Below are 18631 nucleotides of genomic sequence, written 5' to 3'. Positions count from 1 at the left end.
CAGCTGGGACTACAGGCGCCCGCCGCCACGCCTGGCTAAGTTTTTGCATTTTTAGTAGAGGCGGGGTTTTACCGTGTTAGCCAGGATGGTCTTGATCTCCTGACCTTGTGATCTGCCCGCCTCGGCCTCCCAAAGTGCTGGGATTACAGGCATGAGCGACCGTGCCCGGCCAGGAGTTGTTTTTTTATAAAAGTTAACATCTGATCAGAAATTAACATTGGATCTGGGATGGGTGAGGGACGCTTGTCAAGTTGCCTGCCAAACGTACCTTGGTGCTGCCAGTGCAGGACGGGGATGCTTGCCCCCTTGCTGCACACTGAGATGCCACAGCAAGTGTGGCATCTAGCCACCTCCCCCCAACCCCCAATCTGTGCCAGTCCCCTGTTTGGGGCTACAGTGAAATGTGGACCTCTTGACAACCTGGTACGGTCTTAGGTGGAAGATGTGAGTGAGAGAGTGGTTATAGGGTTGGGGACTGGGAGGAAGGCTGAGGCCAGGTGGGCTTTGGGGTGAGGGCAAGGCAGAGAGCAGTTTCAGCCCTGACCCTGGAAAGGGTAAAGGAGGCAGACCATGTGTGAGCTGAGACTCCAAGCCCTTGGCATATGCTCCATGTCCCATCAGAGTTCACTTTCATAATATAAAACACAAATTCAAAGATAAATTGTTAAGAATTCATGATGGTTACTGCTGAGCATTAAATCCCTCGAGTGCAGGCTTTGTGCAGCTGTGCTAGTTACATGCCCATGGAGCTGGCCCTCACTGGTATATTTTTTTCTTTTCTTTTCTTTTCTTTTTTTTTTTTTGGACAGGGTCTCGCTCTTTTACCCAGGCTGGAGTGCAGTGGTACGATCACGGCTCACTGCAGCCTTGATTTCCTGGGCTCAGATCATCCTCACAACTCAGCTTTCTGAGTAGCTGGCACTATAGGTGCGCACCACCACACACCTGGGTACGTTTTGTTTGCATTTTTTATAAAGTTAAAGTTTCACCATGTTGCTCAGGCTAGTCTCGAACTGCTGGGCTCAAGTGATCCGCTTGCCTTGGCCTCCCAAAATGCTGGGATTAATATATGTGTGAGCCACTGCACATGGCCCATGACTAGTATTTTCTTTTATTCATTTATGTTTTTTTGAGATGGAGTCTCACTCTGTCACCAGGCTGGAGTGCAGTGGCGCAATCTCTGACTCACTGCAATCTCTGACTCCCTGGTTCAAGTGATTCTCCTGCCTCAGCCTCCTGAGTAGCTGGGATTACAGGCACGTATGACCACACCCAGCTAATTTTTGTATTTTTTAGTAGAGATGGGGTTTCACCATGTTGGCCAGGATGGTCTCGATCTGTTGGTGGACATTTGGATTGATTCTACCTTTTGGCTATTGTGAATAGTGCTACAATGAACCTTGGTGCACAATATTTGTTTGAGTCACTGTTTTCAGTTATTTCGGGTGTATATACCTAGGAGTGGAATTATTGGGTCATATAGTTATTGTTTACTTTTTCAAAGAACTGCCAAACTTTTCACAGTGAAAGTGTACCATTTTACATTCCTACCAGAAGTGTACAAGAATTAAATCTGTTCACATCATTTCCAGCACTTATTTTTTTCTTTCTTCCCTTCCTTTCTCCCTTCCTGCTTCCTTCCTTCTGTCCCTCTTCCTTTTCCTTTCTCCCTCCCTCACTTGCCATCCTAATAGTGTAAAGTGGAATCTCATGGTGGTTTCGATGTGCCTTTTCTTAGACACAAATGCGTTTCAGCATTTTTTCCTGTGCTTGTAAACCATGTGTATATCTTCTTTGGAAAAATGCCTGTTGGCAGGTTCTTTCCCTGTTTCTTAATTGGATCTTTTGTTGCACAAAAGTTGTTAATTTTGATGAAGTCCAATTTATCTATTTTTTTCTTTTGTTGTTGGTGTTTTTAGGTCGTATCTGAGGATCCATTGCCAAGTCCACAGTCATGAAGATGTTCTCCTGTGTTTTTCCTAAGAGTTTTGTGGTTGTAGTTCTCATGTTAGGTCGCTGGTCTATTTTGAGTTAATTCTTATATATTGTGTAAAGTAGGAGTCCAGTGTTGTTCTCTTACATGTAGATAGAAATTCAGTTGTTGCAGCACCATTTCTTCAAGAGACTGCTTGTTCCCTATTGAATGGACTTGGCACCCTTATTAAAAATCAGTTGGTCCTGGATATATGGGTTTATTTCCATACTCTCAATTATATTCCATTGATCTATATGTCTGTCCTTATACCAATCCTATACTGTTTTTGTTTTTTCCTCTTTTGAGACTGAGTCTTGCTCTGTCGCCCAGGCTGGGGTGCAGTGGCACGATCTTGGCTCGCTGCAACCTCCGCCTCCCAGGTTCAAGAAGTGATTCTCCTGCTTCAGCCTCCCAAGTAGCTGAGATTACAGGTGCCTACGGCCACGCCTGGCTAATTTTTGTATTTTTAGTAGAGATGGGGTTTTGTCACGTTGGCCAGGCTGATCCCAAACTCCCGACCTCAAGTGATCCACTCACCTCAGCCTCCCAAAGTGCTGGGATTACAGGCGTGAGCCACTGTGCCCGGCCCCTATACTGTTTTGATTTAAACAAATAGTAAGTTTTATAATAAGTTTTGAAATTGGGAAATGTGAGTCTTCCAATTGTATTATTTCAGTATTGTTCTGGCTTTTTGGGGCCCCTTGTAATTTCATATGAATATGAGGATAGACTTTTTCATTTCTGCAAAGAAGACTGTTGGAACTTTGATAAGGATTGTGTTTTATATTACTTTGGGGATTATTGACATCTTAACAACATTGTCTTCCTATTTGTGAACATACTCTGTTTCTTTTTTTTTTTTGAGACGGAGTCTTGCTCTGTCGCCCATTCTGGAGTGCAGTGGCGCATTAGAACACAAAAAGACAAAAATTAACGTAACTGTTAATTCTGAATATTTCAGGGTAATGGTTTACTCGTGAATCTTATTTTCTTGTTTTGTGTCTATTTTGTAATTTTTCTATAAAAACTTCTATATTGCTTGAATTTTCAAAAATTTCATAATATATAGGCCTAACTACAAGTTAATCTGATTTAGGAGATTCCAAGGGTTTTAGGAGTTGTATGTCAGGAAATAGGGATGAAGACTAAATGTATATTTCTGAATATCATACATGGTACATATTTTTTTATTTTTAAACCTTTAATCCAAAATGACTTTATATTTAAAGTTTTAATAGACAGCATGTAATTGGTCTTGCTTTGTTACCCAACCTGTTAGTCTGTGCCTTTTGAGTATCTAGACCCAGGGATTGGCAAACTATAGCCCATGGGTCAAGTTGGGCTTGCTGCCTGTTTTTGTAAATACAGTTTATTGGGGCCAGGTGCAGTGGTAATCCCAGCACTTTGGGAGGCTGAAGTGGGAGGACTGCTTGAGGCCAGGAGTTTTAGACCAGCTGGGACAACATAGCAAGACTCTGTCTTTAAAATAATAAATAGGCCGGGCGCGGTGGCTCACGCCTGTAATCCCAGTGCTTTGGGAGGCTGAGGCAGGTGGATCACGAGGTCAGGAGACCATCCTGGGTAGCATGGTGCAACCACATCTCTACTAAAAGTACAAAAATTAGCCGGGCTTGGTGGCAGGCGCTTGTAGTCCCAGCTACTCGGGAGGCTGAGGCAGGAGAATGGCGTGAACCTGGGAGGCGGAGCTTGCAGTGAGCTGGGAATGTGCCACTGCACTCCAGCCCGGGTGACAGAGTGAGACTCCGTCTTAAAAAAAAAAAAAAAAAAAAGGTGTGGTCGTATGCACTGGTAGTCTCAGCTACTCTGGAGGCTTAGGTGGGAGGATCCCTTGAGCCCAGGAGTTCAAGGCTGCAATGAATCATGATTACACCACTGCACTCCAGCTTGGGCGACAGAGTGAGACCCTGTCTCAAAAAAAATTTTTTTAATTAAAAGTTTATTGGAATAGCTATTCTCATTAGTTTAATATATTGTCCAAGACTGCTTTTGTGCACAGTGTGGCAGGATTGAGTAATTGTATCAGAGACTCTATAGGCAGCAAAACCTAAACTATTTATTAACCTGTCCTTTACAGAAGAAGTTTGCCAGTCCTTGTTATTTAATGTGATTATTGATATGGTTGGTTTTACCATCTTGGTGTTTGTTTTTTTGCTTGTCTCATCTGTTCTTTAGTTTTCACTCTTTTTCTGCTTTCTTTTGGATTGAATATTTTTTATGATTCCATTTTATCTCTATTATTGAGTTATTAGCTATACATCTTTCGCTGACTTTCTTCATATCCTACTACTTCATCGGTAGTATTAGAACCTTAGAGCAGTGTGCTGTAATGTCTTCTTCCAGCCTTTGTTCTGTTGTTTTCTTCCACATGTTAGAAATCTTACAATATGTTGTTACTTTTATTTTAAATGGTAAAAAAGAGAAAAATTATATTGATCTACATGTCATTGATGATACTCTTCATCCCTTTGTGTAGATGTGTATTTCCATCACGAGGCATTTCCTCTGCCTCCTGAAGAACTTCATATTTTGTAGTGCTGATGTGCTTAATTAACTCACTATACTTTCTCTCTAAAAAAAGTTGTCTTTCTTTTAGGAAGGAAGATATTTTTGCTAGGTGTGGAATTCTAGTTTTTTTCCCTTTTAATATTTTAAAGATTTCACTCTATTGTCTTCTGGCTGGCATTTTTTCCAACAATATGTTTTCTGTCATCTTTGTTCCTCTCTGTATTTTTAATACTTTGATTATAATGTGCCTTGGTTTGGTTTTCTTTGTGTTTCTTTTGCTTGGAGTCTGGTGAGCTTCTCGATTTTGTGTGTTTATGGTTTTCATCAGATTTGGAAAATTTTGTGGCATCATTTCTTCAAATAGTTTTTCTTCCCCTCCCCACTTTGTCCCTGATACTCAATTACACATATAATAGTTCCCCCGTATTCTCAGTTTTGCTTTCCACAGTCAACCATGGTTTGAAAATACTATATGGAAAATTCCAGAAATAATTCATACATTTTAAGTTCCATGACATTCTGAGGAGTGTGTTGAGATATCGCACCACCGAGCTCTACTTTCACCTCACCTCATCTTGTCATGTGGGCGCCACACAGGCATCGTGTCATCTCCCATCACCACAAGAAGGGTGAGCACAGTACGGTAAGATACCTCGAGAGACCACATTCACATAACTTTTATTACTGTATATTGTTACAATTGTTCCATTTTATTGTTGTTAATACCTTCCTGTACCGATGTCCTGTACCAAATCTAATTTATAAGTTGTATTTTATTGTAGATATGTCTGTGTAGGAAAAAAATGTAGTGTATGTAGCATTTGGCACTGTCCACAGTGTCAGCATCCGCTGGGGTCTTGGAACATGTCCTGTGCCGATAAGGGGGGGACTCCTGTATGTTAGGCTCCTTGATACTGCCCTGTAGCTCATTGATGCCGTTGTTGGGTTTTTTTCAGGTGTGTTTTTGTGTGTATGTGTGTGTGTGAGTATTTCTCTTGCTTTGTCTTCAGATTTACCAGTCTTTGGCAGCATCTAATCTGCTCTTAATCCCATGCGTTGTATTTTTCATGATAGTGCATTTTTCGTTCGTGGAAGTGCAGTTTACCATCCATCTTTCACTGTCTTTCACTTCTCTCGTTGCATTCATGTTTTCTGTAATTTCTTGTTCTCCTGGTGTTGGGTCATATTTTTCTGCTTCTTTGTATGACTGGCAGTTTTTGTTTTTTGTTTTCTGATTGGCAGTTTTTGGCTACATGCTGGACATCGTGTTTTATGGGTGCTAGATTTTGTTTCCTTTAAATATATTTGGGTTTTGTTCTAGAACATGTTTAAGGCACTTGGAATTTTTAAGCATTGCTAGAGTGGGTCTGGACGGCCTGGGACTGTGGAGACAGACCTCGCTGTGAGGGCTTGAGTCACGTCACTGTATTAAGGGGTCATTCCCCTCTCCCAGTGGACTCTCTGGCATTTTGACAGTTGTTTTACCTTCTTCTTTCAGTGGTTCCCACTAGTGAACCAGTGGAAAAGTCCCACTGGTTTTCTCACACATGAGAGCATCAGTGCTCAGAAAAAGTCTTCAGGAGACCCTGTGCAAATTTATCACAAGGTCAATATGGTGGGATAGTGGCTTATTTCTTTTGTCTATTTTGAAATAGTGAATTCTTGCTTTCTATTGGGTGATAATGATTTCATAATTACTGTGGGGCTCTTCTTAATTCCAAGCCTTCTTTATTCATTTCTGCTGCTCTAGCAGCATCTTTTAATTGTATGCTTAGATTCTTGTGTGCTGGTTTTTAAGATGTACTTAAAGTTCCTTTGTGTTTCCTAGTGTTTATGCTTATTTCTCTTTGTTTCAAATGTTTTTGCTCTTTGTTGGAATCAGAATAAAGGACCCCCACGTGTTGTATACTTCATCTTTTAAGATAGTTCTGAAAATAACCTAATTTTCAGTAGAAATCTTTGTAATAACTTGGCCAGGTGTGGTGACTCATACCTGTAACCCCAGCACTTTGGGAGGCTGAGGTGGGTGGATCACGAAGTCAGGAGATCAAGACTAGCCTGGCCAACATGGTGAAAACCCGTCTCTACTAAAAATACAAAAAGCAGCCGGGCATGGCGGCATGTGCCTGTAGTCCTAGCTAGTTGGGAGGCTCAGGCAGGAGAATTGCTTGAACACGGGAGGTGGAGGCTGCAGTGAGCCGAGATTGTGCCACTGCACTGCAGCCTGGGCAACAGAGCAACACTCTGTCTCAAAATAAATAAATAAATAAAAAGAAATCTTTTTATAACTTGTCTTTTTCTTGTTAGTTCTGAATTGACTTGATAAGCCACATACTATCTATCGTAGAGTTAAAGGTAATTGTATTAACTGTTTTTCTGTAGTTTTTTTATATTGAAAGTAATCATTGTTATAAAAATAATACTATATGAATGTTTGAAAATGCAGGTAACCGTTTTTAATTAGAAGATGAAATTTAAAATGCCACATTTCTGTCATTCAGAAGTTGCCACCATTAACATCGTATTGTTTAGCTGTTTATTTCTGTATGTTATCGTTCTTCCCATGAGATTGTATTGATTAGCTATTTTATCACTTGCTTTTTTCACTCTCTTCTGTCTTGTCATGTATTACATGTTCACCTTATTTAATACACAGTCCATACTCAGATTTCTTCAGTTTTACCCAGAACTTTTTTTTGTTTGTTTGTTTTTGTTTTGAGGTGGAGTTTCACTCTTATCACCCAGGCTGGAGTGCAGTGGTGCAATCTCGGCTCACTGCAACCTCTGTCTCCTGGGTTCAAGCAGTTCTCCTGCCTCAGCCTCCCGCGTAGCTGGGATTAGGAGCACCCACCACCATGCCCAGCTAGTTTTTGTATTTTTAGGAGAGACGGGGTTTCACCATGTGGCCAGGCTGGTCTCGAACTCCTTACCTCGGATGATCCGCCTGCCTCAGCCTCCCAAAGTGCTGGGATTACAGGCGTGAGCCACCGCACGCGACCCCCAGAACATTTTTTACACTCGGTTTATGTAAGCCAGAAACCGTGTGGACCCTGTTACATCTAGTGGTTGGGTTCGCAGTGCTTTCCCTTGGCCAGACCAGCCTCTTGTCCTGCAGAGATACCCCTCCTTCCAGATCTGTCTGGTACTTTCTTGTAGTGTTGTTTCAGCTTAGTCCCCTGTCCCCTGAGCTGCTTTTAAATGAGAACTTCTACTGAAAGGCCCAGTTGATTCAAGTTAAGCATTTTGGGCTAGAATATATATATGATGTTCTGTGCTGCTTGTGTCACTTCAGGGACACCAGTCATATTTTGTTGCTTCACTACAGTAGGTGGCAGTCTGGTCTTTGTGTGTATTACATTCTTTCTGTGGCCTGGAATGGAATGCATTTAACACCTGTTGATAATCCTGGTCCTAGATGGTGGTTTTACTGGGGGACTTGCTGTGAGTGAGGTCTTTCTGATTCTGTCACTTGTGGATTGTTAGCAGACTTTCTTCTGTAAACTCTTGTTACTCAGCAGTTGGGACTGTTTGGTTTCTCTGGGAAAGGCAGGATAGTTTTATCCTTTTCAAAGTGAGTAGTTAGTTAACCTTTCCAAATGGTGATTCGTGAAATGCCTTTTTTTCTTTCTTGAGCACTTCTGTGGCTCTCCTGTGACTTCGTGTGTTTGGGTCTCTCCAGCCGTTTGTCTTTCTGATGCTCAAATGTTACAGCATCCAGGTGCTCCTGGTGCTCTTGTCACGACCCCTCCCCTAAAGGGCCTGTGAGGGTGGGTCCCTTCTTTGAGCATTTGTGTCATTTGTTTTTGAGCATTGGTACTTGTACTTTTCTGTAGGTTCTGAAGTTGGCGTCGTGAGCTAATTCTGAATGCACTATTACCTCACAGGACTGTCCACACCATGCGATTATGGACTTGATACCTCTTTATGCTCACTTCTTAATACAGTTTGCACTTTTAAACAAGTGAGCTGTGCTGCACAGGTGAAGTGCTTTGTATGACTACACTTTCTACACGCTTTGGGAAGTAGCTGAGAGCAAAACGGGAGTAGATTTTTACTTCTTTCAACTCAAGAAAAGTAATCTTGGGCCACATGGACTTTAAAATTTTAGATAGAAATGGAAAATGTTTTTCTTGTACGCCTTCTCACTTAGTGTCTGATTTTCACTTTTTAAAACATTGTTATTTAAAACCTTCTGCTGCCCTGCATCTGGATTCTGCCCCAGGCCTTGTTGTTGTTCTCTCTCTCCTGTCCCCTACCTGTCATGTTAGCCACCCCAGCCCCCTGCCCACGTCACGCTCGGGTCAGGCAGACACAGTTGGAGCTCTCTGCTTTATACTCCTTTACCACTTCACGGTTATTATTCATAGCACCTATCACCCATGAAAGCAGTATTTTCTTGTGAAGAAAAATTTTACAAAATATCGGCGTTTCTCAATTGTGAAACTCTGTGAGGTTGGGATCCCATTTGTCTTATTCATGGTTGGATCCCCAGAGTCCAAAAGGAAATATTTGAGGGTTGAATTAGTGATGACTACAAAAGGATGAGGTAGATTCCTGTTCTGTGGAGCTTGTAATTATTTTGTCTTAGGCCATTTTACCTGAATGCAAGGTGGAGGCCTTCCTTCTACCTTTCCTCCCTTCCCTACCTGCTGCCAGCAGGCTTTGGAAGTCAGCCGTTGAACCCCTGCTCTGAGGATGCTGCTCCTGTGGGAGGTCTCGGCTCATGCATTTCTGGCCTCTGGACCCCTTTCTAGGACCTGCGTGCTCCTCTTCTCTCCGTGTTCACCTGCCCCTGAGAGTCTCCAGTATGCACTGTGTTTCTCACACCGCTGCCTCTTTCAGCTGATTGTGAGGTTTTTCCTGACACCGTTGTCTACACTATAGGTCTTTTGCATAGTTTTCTCTCTCTAGCAAGTGTAACTTTTTGAGTGAAAAATGATTGATTCCATCTGAGGAAAAAACCCTCTACACGTTCTAGATCTTTAACTGCTTTGAAAAATATTTAAAGAGTAAGATAAAAATACTTTTCTTTCATTCCCTAAGACAAATGGATTGAACAATAGGAGTAAGGTATAGTTTAAAAAGAGTGTGTTCAAGATGAAGATTCTTTTTTTTTATTTAAGTTCTAGGATACATGTGCACAACGTGCAGGTTTGTTACATATGTATACACGTGCCAATACTATGCAGCCATAAAAAGGGATGAGTCATGTCCTTTGTAGGGACATAGATGAAGCTGGAAACCATCATTCTGAGCAAACTATTGCAAGGACAGAAAACCAAACACCACATGTTCTCCCTCATAGGAGGGAATGGAACAATGAGAACACTTGGACACGGAGCGGGGAACATCACACTCTGGGGCCTGTCGTGGGGTGGGGGGAATGGGAGAGGGATAGCATTAGGAGAAATACCTAATGTAAATGATGAGTTATAAATCATGCTACTATAAAGACACATGCACACGTGTGTTTATTGCGGCACTATTCACAGTAGCAAAGACTTGGAACCAACCCAGATGAAGATTCTTTTACTTTGAAGTACTTTTTTGTTTCTTTATATGTACTCATGAAGCTACATGGGTTTTAGAATCCTTACGTTTAGGCTTTGCATACGTATAAAGGATGTAGATAGTTACTTGTTGGGAGGTCTCCTCTGTTTATTTCTTATGAATCTGTAATTTTGACTTTGATTATTTCAACCTTTTCCTCAGTTCTCATACTTAAAGGGTACTCCATCAAAACTTGCTGAGAGCTTTATAGTCTGTCTATATCCAGGGGTTCTGCATCTGTTGATTAAACCAGCTGTGGGTTGAAAATATTTGGGGGAGAAAATGGATGGTTGCATCTGTACTGAACATGTACAGACTTGTTTTCTTGTCATTGTTCTCTAAACAAGGTGAGTAGGAAGATGTGCATAGGTTACATATGTGCAAGTAACTGCATGATTTAACATAAGAGGCTTGAGCAGTCTTGGATTTGGTGCCTCCAGGTGGTCGTGGAACCAGTCCCCATAGCGAGGGGTGACTGCACTTTCGTTTCTCTCTTCCCCTGTGGATTTCTAAGGTACCGAGTAATCTCATCAGGTTCGTTCTTTCCTTTCCTTTCCTTTCCTTTTCCCTTTCCCTTTTCCTTTTCCTTTTCTTCCTTTTCTTTCTCTTTCTCTCTCCCCTCTTCCCTCCCCCTCCCCCTTTCTCTCTCTCTCTTTCTCTCTCTCTCTTTTTTCTTTTCTTTTTCAAGAGTGCCCTGCTCTGTCTCCCAGGCTTGAGTGCGGTTCACTGCAGCCTCCACTTCCCGGGTTCAGTCAGTTCTCCTGCCTCAGCCTCCCGAGTAGCTTGGAGTACAGACCTGTGTCACCATGCCCAGCTAATTTTTGTATTTTTCAGTAGAGATGGAGTTTTGCCATGTTGGCCAGGCTGGTCTCGACCTCCTGGCCTCAAGTGATCCACCCTCCTCAGCCTCCCAAAGTGCTGGGATTACAAGCGTGAGCCACCGTGCCTGGCCTTATAATCTCATCAGGTTGTAATTAAATATTTCTTTATCTTCCGAATTTACATATTGTTCTTTCTCTTTTTTTCTCCCTTTTTAAAAGGACCTTAAAGGCTTTGATCCGGGAGAGAAGTACTTTCATAACACATCGTGGGGAGATGTTTCTCTCTGGGAACCTTCTGGAAAGAAAGTGGTATGTATTTTTTGTATTTGTTTTTCATGTTTCCTCAAAAGTGAGGAATGAATGTAAATGTGGTCTAAAGAACATCACATGTATTGGGGTTGCTGGTGAGTGAATGGGGAGGAGGAGTAATGCAACCTTTCAGAGAAGTGGCAAGAAACCAAGTATAGTGTGTGGTGAGGCAGGGTTACTGATGCTCTGAGAGTTTTCTGTGTGCAGAGTTGATACAGTGATGCAGTGAAACTATTGTTTGTCCTTGATTATAAGATGTCATTGCTGTAAGAAGGACGTTTGATTTAATAATTGTTCTGAGTAAAACAAAATGCCACTGCATTAAGTGCATACCGTGAATGTACATCTTGGTTTCAGAAACTGAAATAAAAATGTAGACCTCTGAATCAAGGGACATTTTAAGTAATTAGAAACCTCAAACTTTTAAGCAAATTCAGGCTAAAACATGAGCCATACTGCTGAATTCTCATCAAAGTGTTTTCTGGGACACCTTTTCTGCCACCGGTTGTTAGCACCTTCTTCGGTATCAAACTCAGCTCATCCCAGACTTGACTTGGCTGTACCCTCTCACCAGCTTCTGTTGTCAAAGTCATGCTGGCCTTGGGAATTTGGGCTTTAACATATTTCAGTAATTTAGTCGTTGTCAGAATTTTTTTTATTTTTATTATTTTTTGGGGGACAGGGTGTCACTGTTGCCTGGGCTGGAGTCCAGTGACGTAATCTTAGCTCACTGCAGCCTTGACCTCATTGGTTCAAAGTGTCCTTCCACTTCAACCTCCTGAGTAGCTGAGACCACAGGTGCATGCCACCATGCCCGGCTAATTTATTTTTATTTTTATTTTTTGTAGAGGTGGGGTCTCACTGTGTTGCTCAGGCTGTGCTTTGTCAGAATTTTCTGTAAAGATAAGTTTTGTTAGCCCACTTTCTTTGAGTGCCGTTTTTCAGTCTGTGACCCGACACTCTCCTCTCTACCATGAGATGCAAGATTCCTTGAAACCACTGTGATTTAGTTGTCCTTCACCTGAGCACAGCTTGTGGCTACTACAGGATGCCTCATTTAGCAGATCTTGACTTCATGAATCTTAAGCCTCATTGATTTTTCTCATCTGAATTCTTAAAATATCTTATAATGTAACTCCAGTTACTCAGGAGGCTGAGGCAGGAGAATTGCTTGAACCGGGGAGGTATAGGTTGCAGTGAGCTGAGATGACGCCACTGTGCTCCAGCCTGAGTGACAGAGTGAGACTCTGTCCAAAAAAAAAAAAAAACCTGAAGAATGGAAGTGTGTGTGTGTGAGTGATAATGAGCACACAGATTTAGGAAAGTATGAGAATTAACCCTTGATCACTGTGATAGTGCCACAGTGAGCTCGGGGGCTTTAAATGAAGCTAGGTCTTGGCTTCCTTGTTTGTGGAACTGGGGAGCGGGTGTTCTGTGGTTCATCAGCTCTGGGTTCTCAAGACTCTGTCATGAGACCAGAGATTTCAGTGTGCTCTCAAGTTGTTGCAAACCAGCAAGTCTTACTGGATGTTAGAACAGAGTGCACCCTGTTGTATGAATGTGTTTTTAGGCCCCGAACTTGTTAAGTTCCCCAAAACGTGCCTTAAATAGAAATTCCATATGGTCAGTGTTGCGTTCTGTGGCCTTATCCTTATGTTAGGGTCATCCATAGTGTGAGTTTAGGCTTAGTTGCACTTTCTTTACTATTTATCAGATAGTTTATTGGGTACTTGCATGGGCCAGACACTGTCCATTTGACTCCTACCTTCTCTAGAAATAGGGGAAGTAGAAAGATAGTAAAACAGTTTGAAAGTTCGGTTAGTTGTGGATAAATTCCAGAGGTTTTAGAATTTGGAGCAAAAATAACATTGGAATTAAGAGAAATGGGATGAGGGGGAGAAAATACTTTCTCTTGTAGAAAATTAATGAAGCTTTTAAAATTGATGCTGTTAATAATTCAAAGTACAGGACTAAGTAATTGTATTTGTGGTTTTAGTGGATGACTTAGAACAAGGGTCAGCAAATCGTGAGTGTGAGCCAAATCCTAGATGTGTATGAATTAGCCACGACCCATGAGCTAGGAACAGTTGTTAGGCTTTTAAATGCTTAAGAAAAAAATGACAATACTATTTTGTGACGTGTGAAAAGTATATGAAATTCAAGTTGGTGTTTGTAAATAAAAGTTTTATTGGAACATAAATTACACATTATTTTGGGGACTTTTGTACAACAATGGCAGTGCTGAGTAGTTGCCACAGAGACTGTACTGTATGGGCCACAATCCTAACATAAGCATTCTCAGGCCCTTCACAGAAAAAGCTTACCAACCCCTGGGTTAGAAAACACTAAGTCAGGTTAAATGCCTAGCACATTAAGAGAAAAGGGGTCAAGTCCTCAGGGACTGTGGAAGGTTAGCATCTGACAGTTTATTCAACTTTGCTTAAGGCTTTCTTTTCTTTTAACAGAGATACCGAACAAAGCCATACTGTTGTGGCCTCTGTAAATACTCTACAAAGGTGCTTACTTCATTCAAAAATCATTTACATCGTTACCATGAAGATGAAATTGACCAAGAGCTGGTGATCCCTTGCCCAAACTGTGTATTTGCATCTCAGCCCAAAGTTGTGGGAAGGCACTTCAGAATGTTCCATGCGCCTGTCCGGAAAGTTCAGAACTACACAGTGAATATTTTAGGTGAAACTAAATCATCTAGGAGTGATGTGATAAGTTTCACATGTCTAAAATGTAACTTTTCAAACACTTTGTACTACAGCATGAAGAAGCATGTGCTGGTAGCCCATTTTCACTACTTAATTAACTCCTACTTTGGCCTGCGAACTGAGGAAATGGATGAACAACCGAAAACTAACGATACTCTTTCTATAGAGAAGATCCCACCACCTGACAAATATTTCTGTAAAAAGTGCAACGCCAATGCCAGCAGCCAGGATGCATTAATGTATCACATTTTGACATCAGACATACACAGAGATTTGGAGAATAAGCTTAGATCTGTGATTTCAGAACATATTAAGAGGACTGGACTCTTGAAGCAAACGCACATTGCTCCAAAACCAGCGGCACATTTGGCTGCACCAGCAAACGGCAGTGCTCCAAGCGCTCCAGCGCCGCCTCCTTGCTTCCATCTTGCTTTGCCACAGAACAGTCCGAGCCCAGCCGCAGGACAACCAGTGACTGTGGCCCAGGGTGCCCCTGGAAGCCTCACTCATTCCCCGCCTGCTGCTGGCCAATCCCACATGACTCTGGTCTCCAGCCCTCTGCCCGTGGGCCAGAACAGCCTCACCCTGCAGCCCCCAGCACCTCAGCCCGTCTTTCTTTCTCATGGGGTCCCACTTCATCAGTCTGTGAATCCTCCTGTGTTGCCCTTGAGTCAGCCAGTCGGACCTGTCAATAAGTCTGTTGGAACTAGTGTTCTCCCCATAAATCAGACTGTCCGCCCTGGGGTTTTACCCCTCACCCAGCCTGTGGGACCCATAAACAGACCTGTTGGGCCTGGGGTTCTTCCTGTGAGTTCCTCTGTCACCCCCGGGGTCCTGCAGGCTGTCTCGCCAGGGGTGCTTTCTGTGAGTCGGGCAGTCCCGTCTGGAGTCCTTCCTGCAGGCCAGATGACTCCTGCAGGGGTTATCCCTGGGCAAACAGCCACCTCTGGGGTTCTTCCTACTGGCCAGATGGTCCAGTCAGGGGTTCTCCCCGTGGGCCAGACAGCTCCGTCACGGGTTCTTCCCCCTGGCCAGACAGCCCCACTGAGGGTTCTCCCTGCAGGCCAGGTGGTCCCATCTGGGCTGCTTTCTCCCAGCCAGACAGTCTCCTCCTCGGCTGTTGTGCCTGTAAACCAGGGTGTGAATTCTGGGGTTCTGCAGCTTAGTCAGCCTGTTGTGTCGGGAGTTCTTCCTGTGGGCCAGCCAGTGAGGCCTGGGGTCCTGCAACTCAACCAGACTGTGGGCACCAACATTCTGCCTGTGAACCAGCCAGTGAGACCTGGTGCTTCGCAGAACACCACCTTCCTAACATCAGGCTCTATTCTCAGACAGCTCATCCCTACAGGGAAACAAGTGAATGGGATTCCGACCTACACGCTGGCCCCCGTGTCTGTCACTCTGCCGGTTCCCCCCGGAGGCCTTGCGACTGTCGCTCCACCCCAGATGCCCATCCAGCTCCTACCGTCAGGTGCAGCTGCACCGATGGCCGGCTCCATGCCCGGCATGCCGTCTCCTCCAGTGCTGGTGAATGCTGCTCAGAGCGTGTTTGTTCAGGCCGCCGCCCCTGCAGCAGACACAAGCCAGGTGCTCAGACAGGCCAAGCAGTGGAAGACCTGCCCCGTCTGCAATGAGCTCTTTCCGTCCAACGTCTACCAGGTGCACATGGAGGTAGCACATAAGCACAGCGAGTCCAAGTCTGGCGAGAAACTTGAGCCTGAAAAACTGGCAGCGTGCGCACCATTTCTAAAGTGGATGAGGGAGAAAACAGTGCGATGTCTGTCTTGTAAATGCTTGGTCTCTGAGGAGGAGCTTATACACCACTTGCTGATGCATGGCTTGGGGTGCTTGTTCTGTCCATGCACCTTCCATGATATCAAAGGTCTTTCAGAGCACAGCAGGAACAGGCACCTGGGGAAGAAGAAGTTGCCTATGGATTATAGCAACAGAGGTTTTCAATTAGATGTCGATGCCAATGGCAACCTGCTCTTTCCCCACCTTGACTTCATTACCATATTGCCAAAGGAGAAGCTTGGGGAGCGGGAAGTCTACTTGGCAATCCTGGCTGGGATACACTCCAAGTCACTGGTGCCTGTGTACGTGAAGGTGAGGCCTCAGGCTGAGGGCACCCCTGGGAGCACTGGCAAGCGAGTGTCCACCTGCCCCTTTTGCTTTGGCCCCTTTGTGACAACGGAGGCCTACGAGCTGCATTTGAAGGAGAGGCACCACATCATGCCCACAGTCCACACGGTCCTGAAGTCTCCCGCCTTCAAGTGCATCCACTGCTGTGGGGTCTACACTGGAAACATGACCTTGGCTGCCATCGCTGTCCATTTGGTGCGCTGCAGGAGTGCTCCTAAGGACAGCAGCTCAGACCTACAAGTCCAGCCGGATTTTATTCAGAACAGTGAACTGCTTTTAGTCAACGGTGAAGTGATACATGATTCCAGTTTTTCTGTTAAGAGAAAGCTGCCTGATGGCCACTTAGGGGCCGAAGACCAGCGGCGTGGGGAGGAGCAGCCTCCCATCCTGAATGCCGATGCAGCCCCAGGTCCGGAAAAGGTTACAAGTGTTGTGCCTTTTAAAAGACAAAGGAATGAAAGCAGAACAGAGGGACCTATTGTCAAGGATGAGGCTCTTCAGATTTTAGCATTAGATCCTAAAAAATACGAAGGCCGCTCTTACGAAGAAAAGAAGCAGTTTCTTAAAGATTATTTCCATAAGAAACCATATCCTAGTAAAAAGGAAATAGAATTGTTATCCTCACTCTTTTGGGTGTGGAAAATTGATGTGGCTTCATTTTTTGGAAAAAGAAGGTACATTTGCATGAAAGCAATAAAAAATCACAAGCCTTCTGTACTTTTAGGCTTTGATATGTCTGAACTTAAAAATGTGAAACATAGATTGAACTTTGAATATGAACCATAAAACTTGTAAAAAAGAAAAAAAAAGTAACTCTAAAGTAGTAGATAGATTTTTTCGGTTGAAATTTCACAGTGTTTTCCTCACTGTGTTGGTGAATCCACCTCAGTGGTCGCTGTGCTGCTCTGCAGAGTTACTTCAGGTGCTGGAGAGACCCCTGTTACCAGGAAGCCAGTAGTTATTTCACATCTATTGTTTCCTGCAGTTTGATTTGTAACAATTGTTTTCAGGTTTTTTTCTCTGTCATGTAAATGAAATCTTTTGATATTTCATGCACGCCTTGTTTTCCCAGTAGTGTCAGTATCGTATGATAAGAAACTGAACTCTATAAATAATTTGCTTTTTCGTTTAAGGACATTTCAGCCTTTTTCAGAATACTTGATTTAACTGCGAGAGGAAGCATCGATTTCCTTCAGCTTTCCCTGCAGCAGCGGATGGTACAGTGAGTGTTCAGAGATGTGGGTACAAATCCCTGTGATGTATGTATAAGGCTCCTTGAGGATGCAGTGCATTAACTTACGCTGATTTATTTGTAAGATCTTAGATCTTTGCTTATAGATTATAATTTTGATCTGCATTTTTTTAGGTTTGTCCTAATGGCTTTTTTTTTTTTTTTTTTTACCCATAACTCATAGAAAATCAAATGTTTTTATTTGTTAAAAGTAGACTGAATCTGACATCTGGTATGCTGGTATGTAGCTCATAAATCAAGAGTTATTTTACAAATAAATTTATTCTGTAGATGCAGAAATATTTTTCAGTGTAGATTTTCCCTTTCTTTTGATATGCTAAGTCATTTCTCCATTCAGAGGTAAAACAATAAATTTTTAGTGCCTTTAGAATAAACATTGAAAAAATGCACCCCAAAACTCTTCTCCTAACCTAACTACTCATAAACTAGTGAAAGGGAAGGACTATGATACTCAGGAATAAAATTATTGCCCCTGAGTGTGGATACTAACTTAAATTTCAGCACAGGTTTTCAGGGGACACGGTGAAGTTTGCAGACTGAGATTTAAGTCTCCATGGTTGGTACAGTAAGTCTTTGACCCCATTTTCTGAAGGTCATGTTTAGTGGGGAAATGGACTTTTCTCTAGCTGGTTTCGGCTGGAAGCTGTTTCCGGGTGGATGGGATGGCATGTTGTTAAAGAATCTCCATTGTTGTCACTGTCCTGTGGATGTTAAACCTCGTTTTTTTCCCCACATGATATTAAAAAAAACTTAAAGCACCAGAACCAGTCATGGAGACCAGCCAGTTGAGGTGGTGAGTCATATTTCTGGTGGTACACAGCAGAGGAGCCTGTTCACTCTATCTTTAGGTAGAAATATTTGGAGGATGTGACAGCCTCTAAGAGATACAATGTTACTATGTGGATTTTAAAAAATATAATACTTGCATGTAATTGCTATAATGTGCATACTTGAGGCAGTTGTGAAACTGGTTTGTGATTGTTGGTGTACTCTGTTGTAAATTCAAAGAGAGCTTGTTAAACTTTATTTTTTTTTTTTACCTATTGTTTTCAGAGTGTCTATTTTGAATTAAAATTTGTTACACCGCTATAAATAGAACTGTTTAATTCTTTTAAAAGTTAAAACATTGCGAATCATAGGAATAACCTCAGTATGGGAATAGATACCACATTTATTTTCTGAAAAACCTTACTTGTCATTTGTGTGAAAATAAGAACATAATCCAAAAGGCCTAATTACTGAGGTCACAAAATAGGTGTGACTAGAGATTCCTGATGATTCTATACTGGTAGCCCGGAAAGTGCCAAAGAAGGTAACTGGGGTGTCGGTGCTGTGAAGT

General features: G+C 42.8%; 1 protein-coding gene across 2 annotated transcripts in view; it reads left to right on the top strand.

Annotated features, from left to right (window-relative positions):
* Positions 1-18380, top strand: part of ADNP2 (ADNP homeobox 2) — a 29911-nt gene extending 11531 nt beyond the window's left edge. For both annotated transcript variants that reach the window (XM_050768206.1, XM_050768207.1), the window contains exons 3-4: positions 11092-11181; positions 13647-18380. In XM_050768206.1, the coding sequence (XP_050624163.1) occupies positions 11092-11181; positions 13647-16826 (3270 nt within the window). In that variant the 3' untranslated portion in view covers positions 16827-18380. The remainder of the gene's footprint in view (positions 1-11091; positions 11182-13646) is intronic.
* Positions 18381-18631: the final 251 nt, after the last annotated feature.

Source organism: Macaca thibetana, chromosome 18 (assembly GCF_024542745.1).
Source record: "Macaca thibetana thibetana isolate TM-01 chromosome 18, ASM2454274v1, whole genome shotgun sequence".
In the NCBI taxonomy this organism is placed as follows: domain Eukaryota; kingdom Metazoa; phylum Chordata; class Mammalia; order Primates; family Cercopithecidae; genus Macaca; species Macaca thibetana.
The sequence above is the reverse complement of the archived record's forward strand: the minus strand, read 5'-3'. Positions and strand labels throughout refer to the sequence as shown.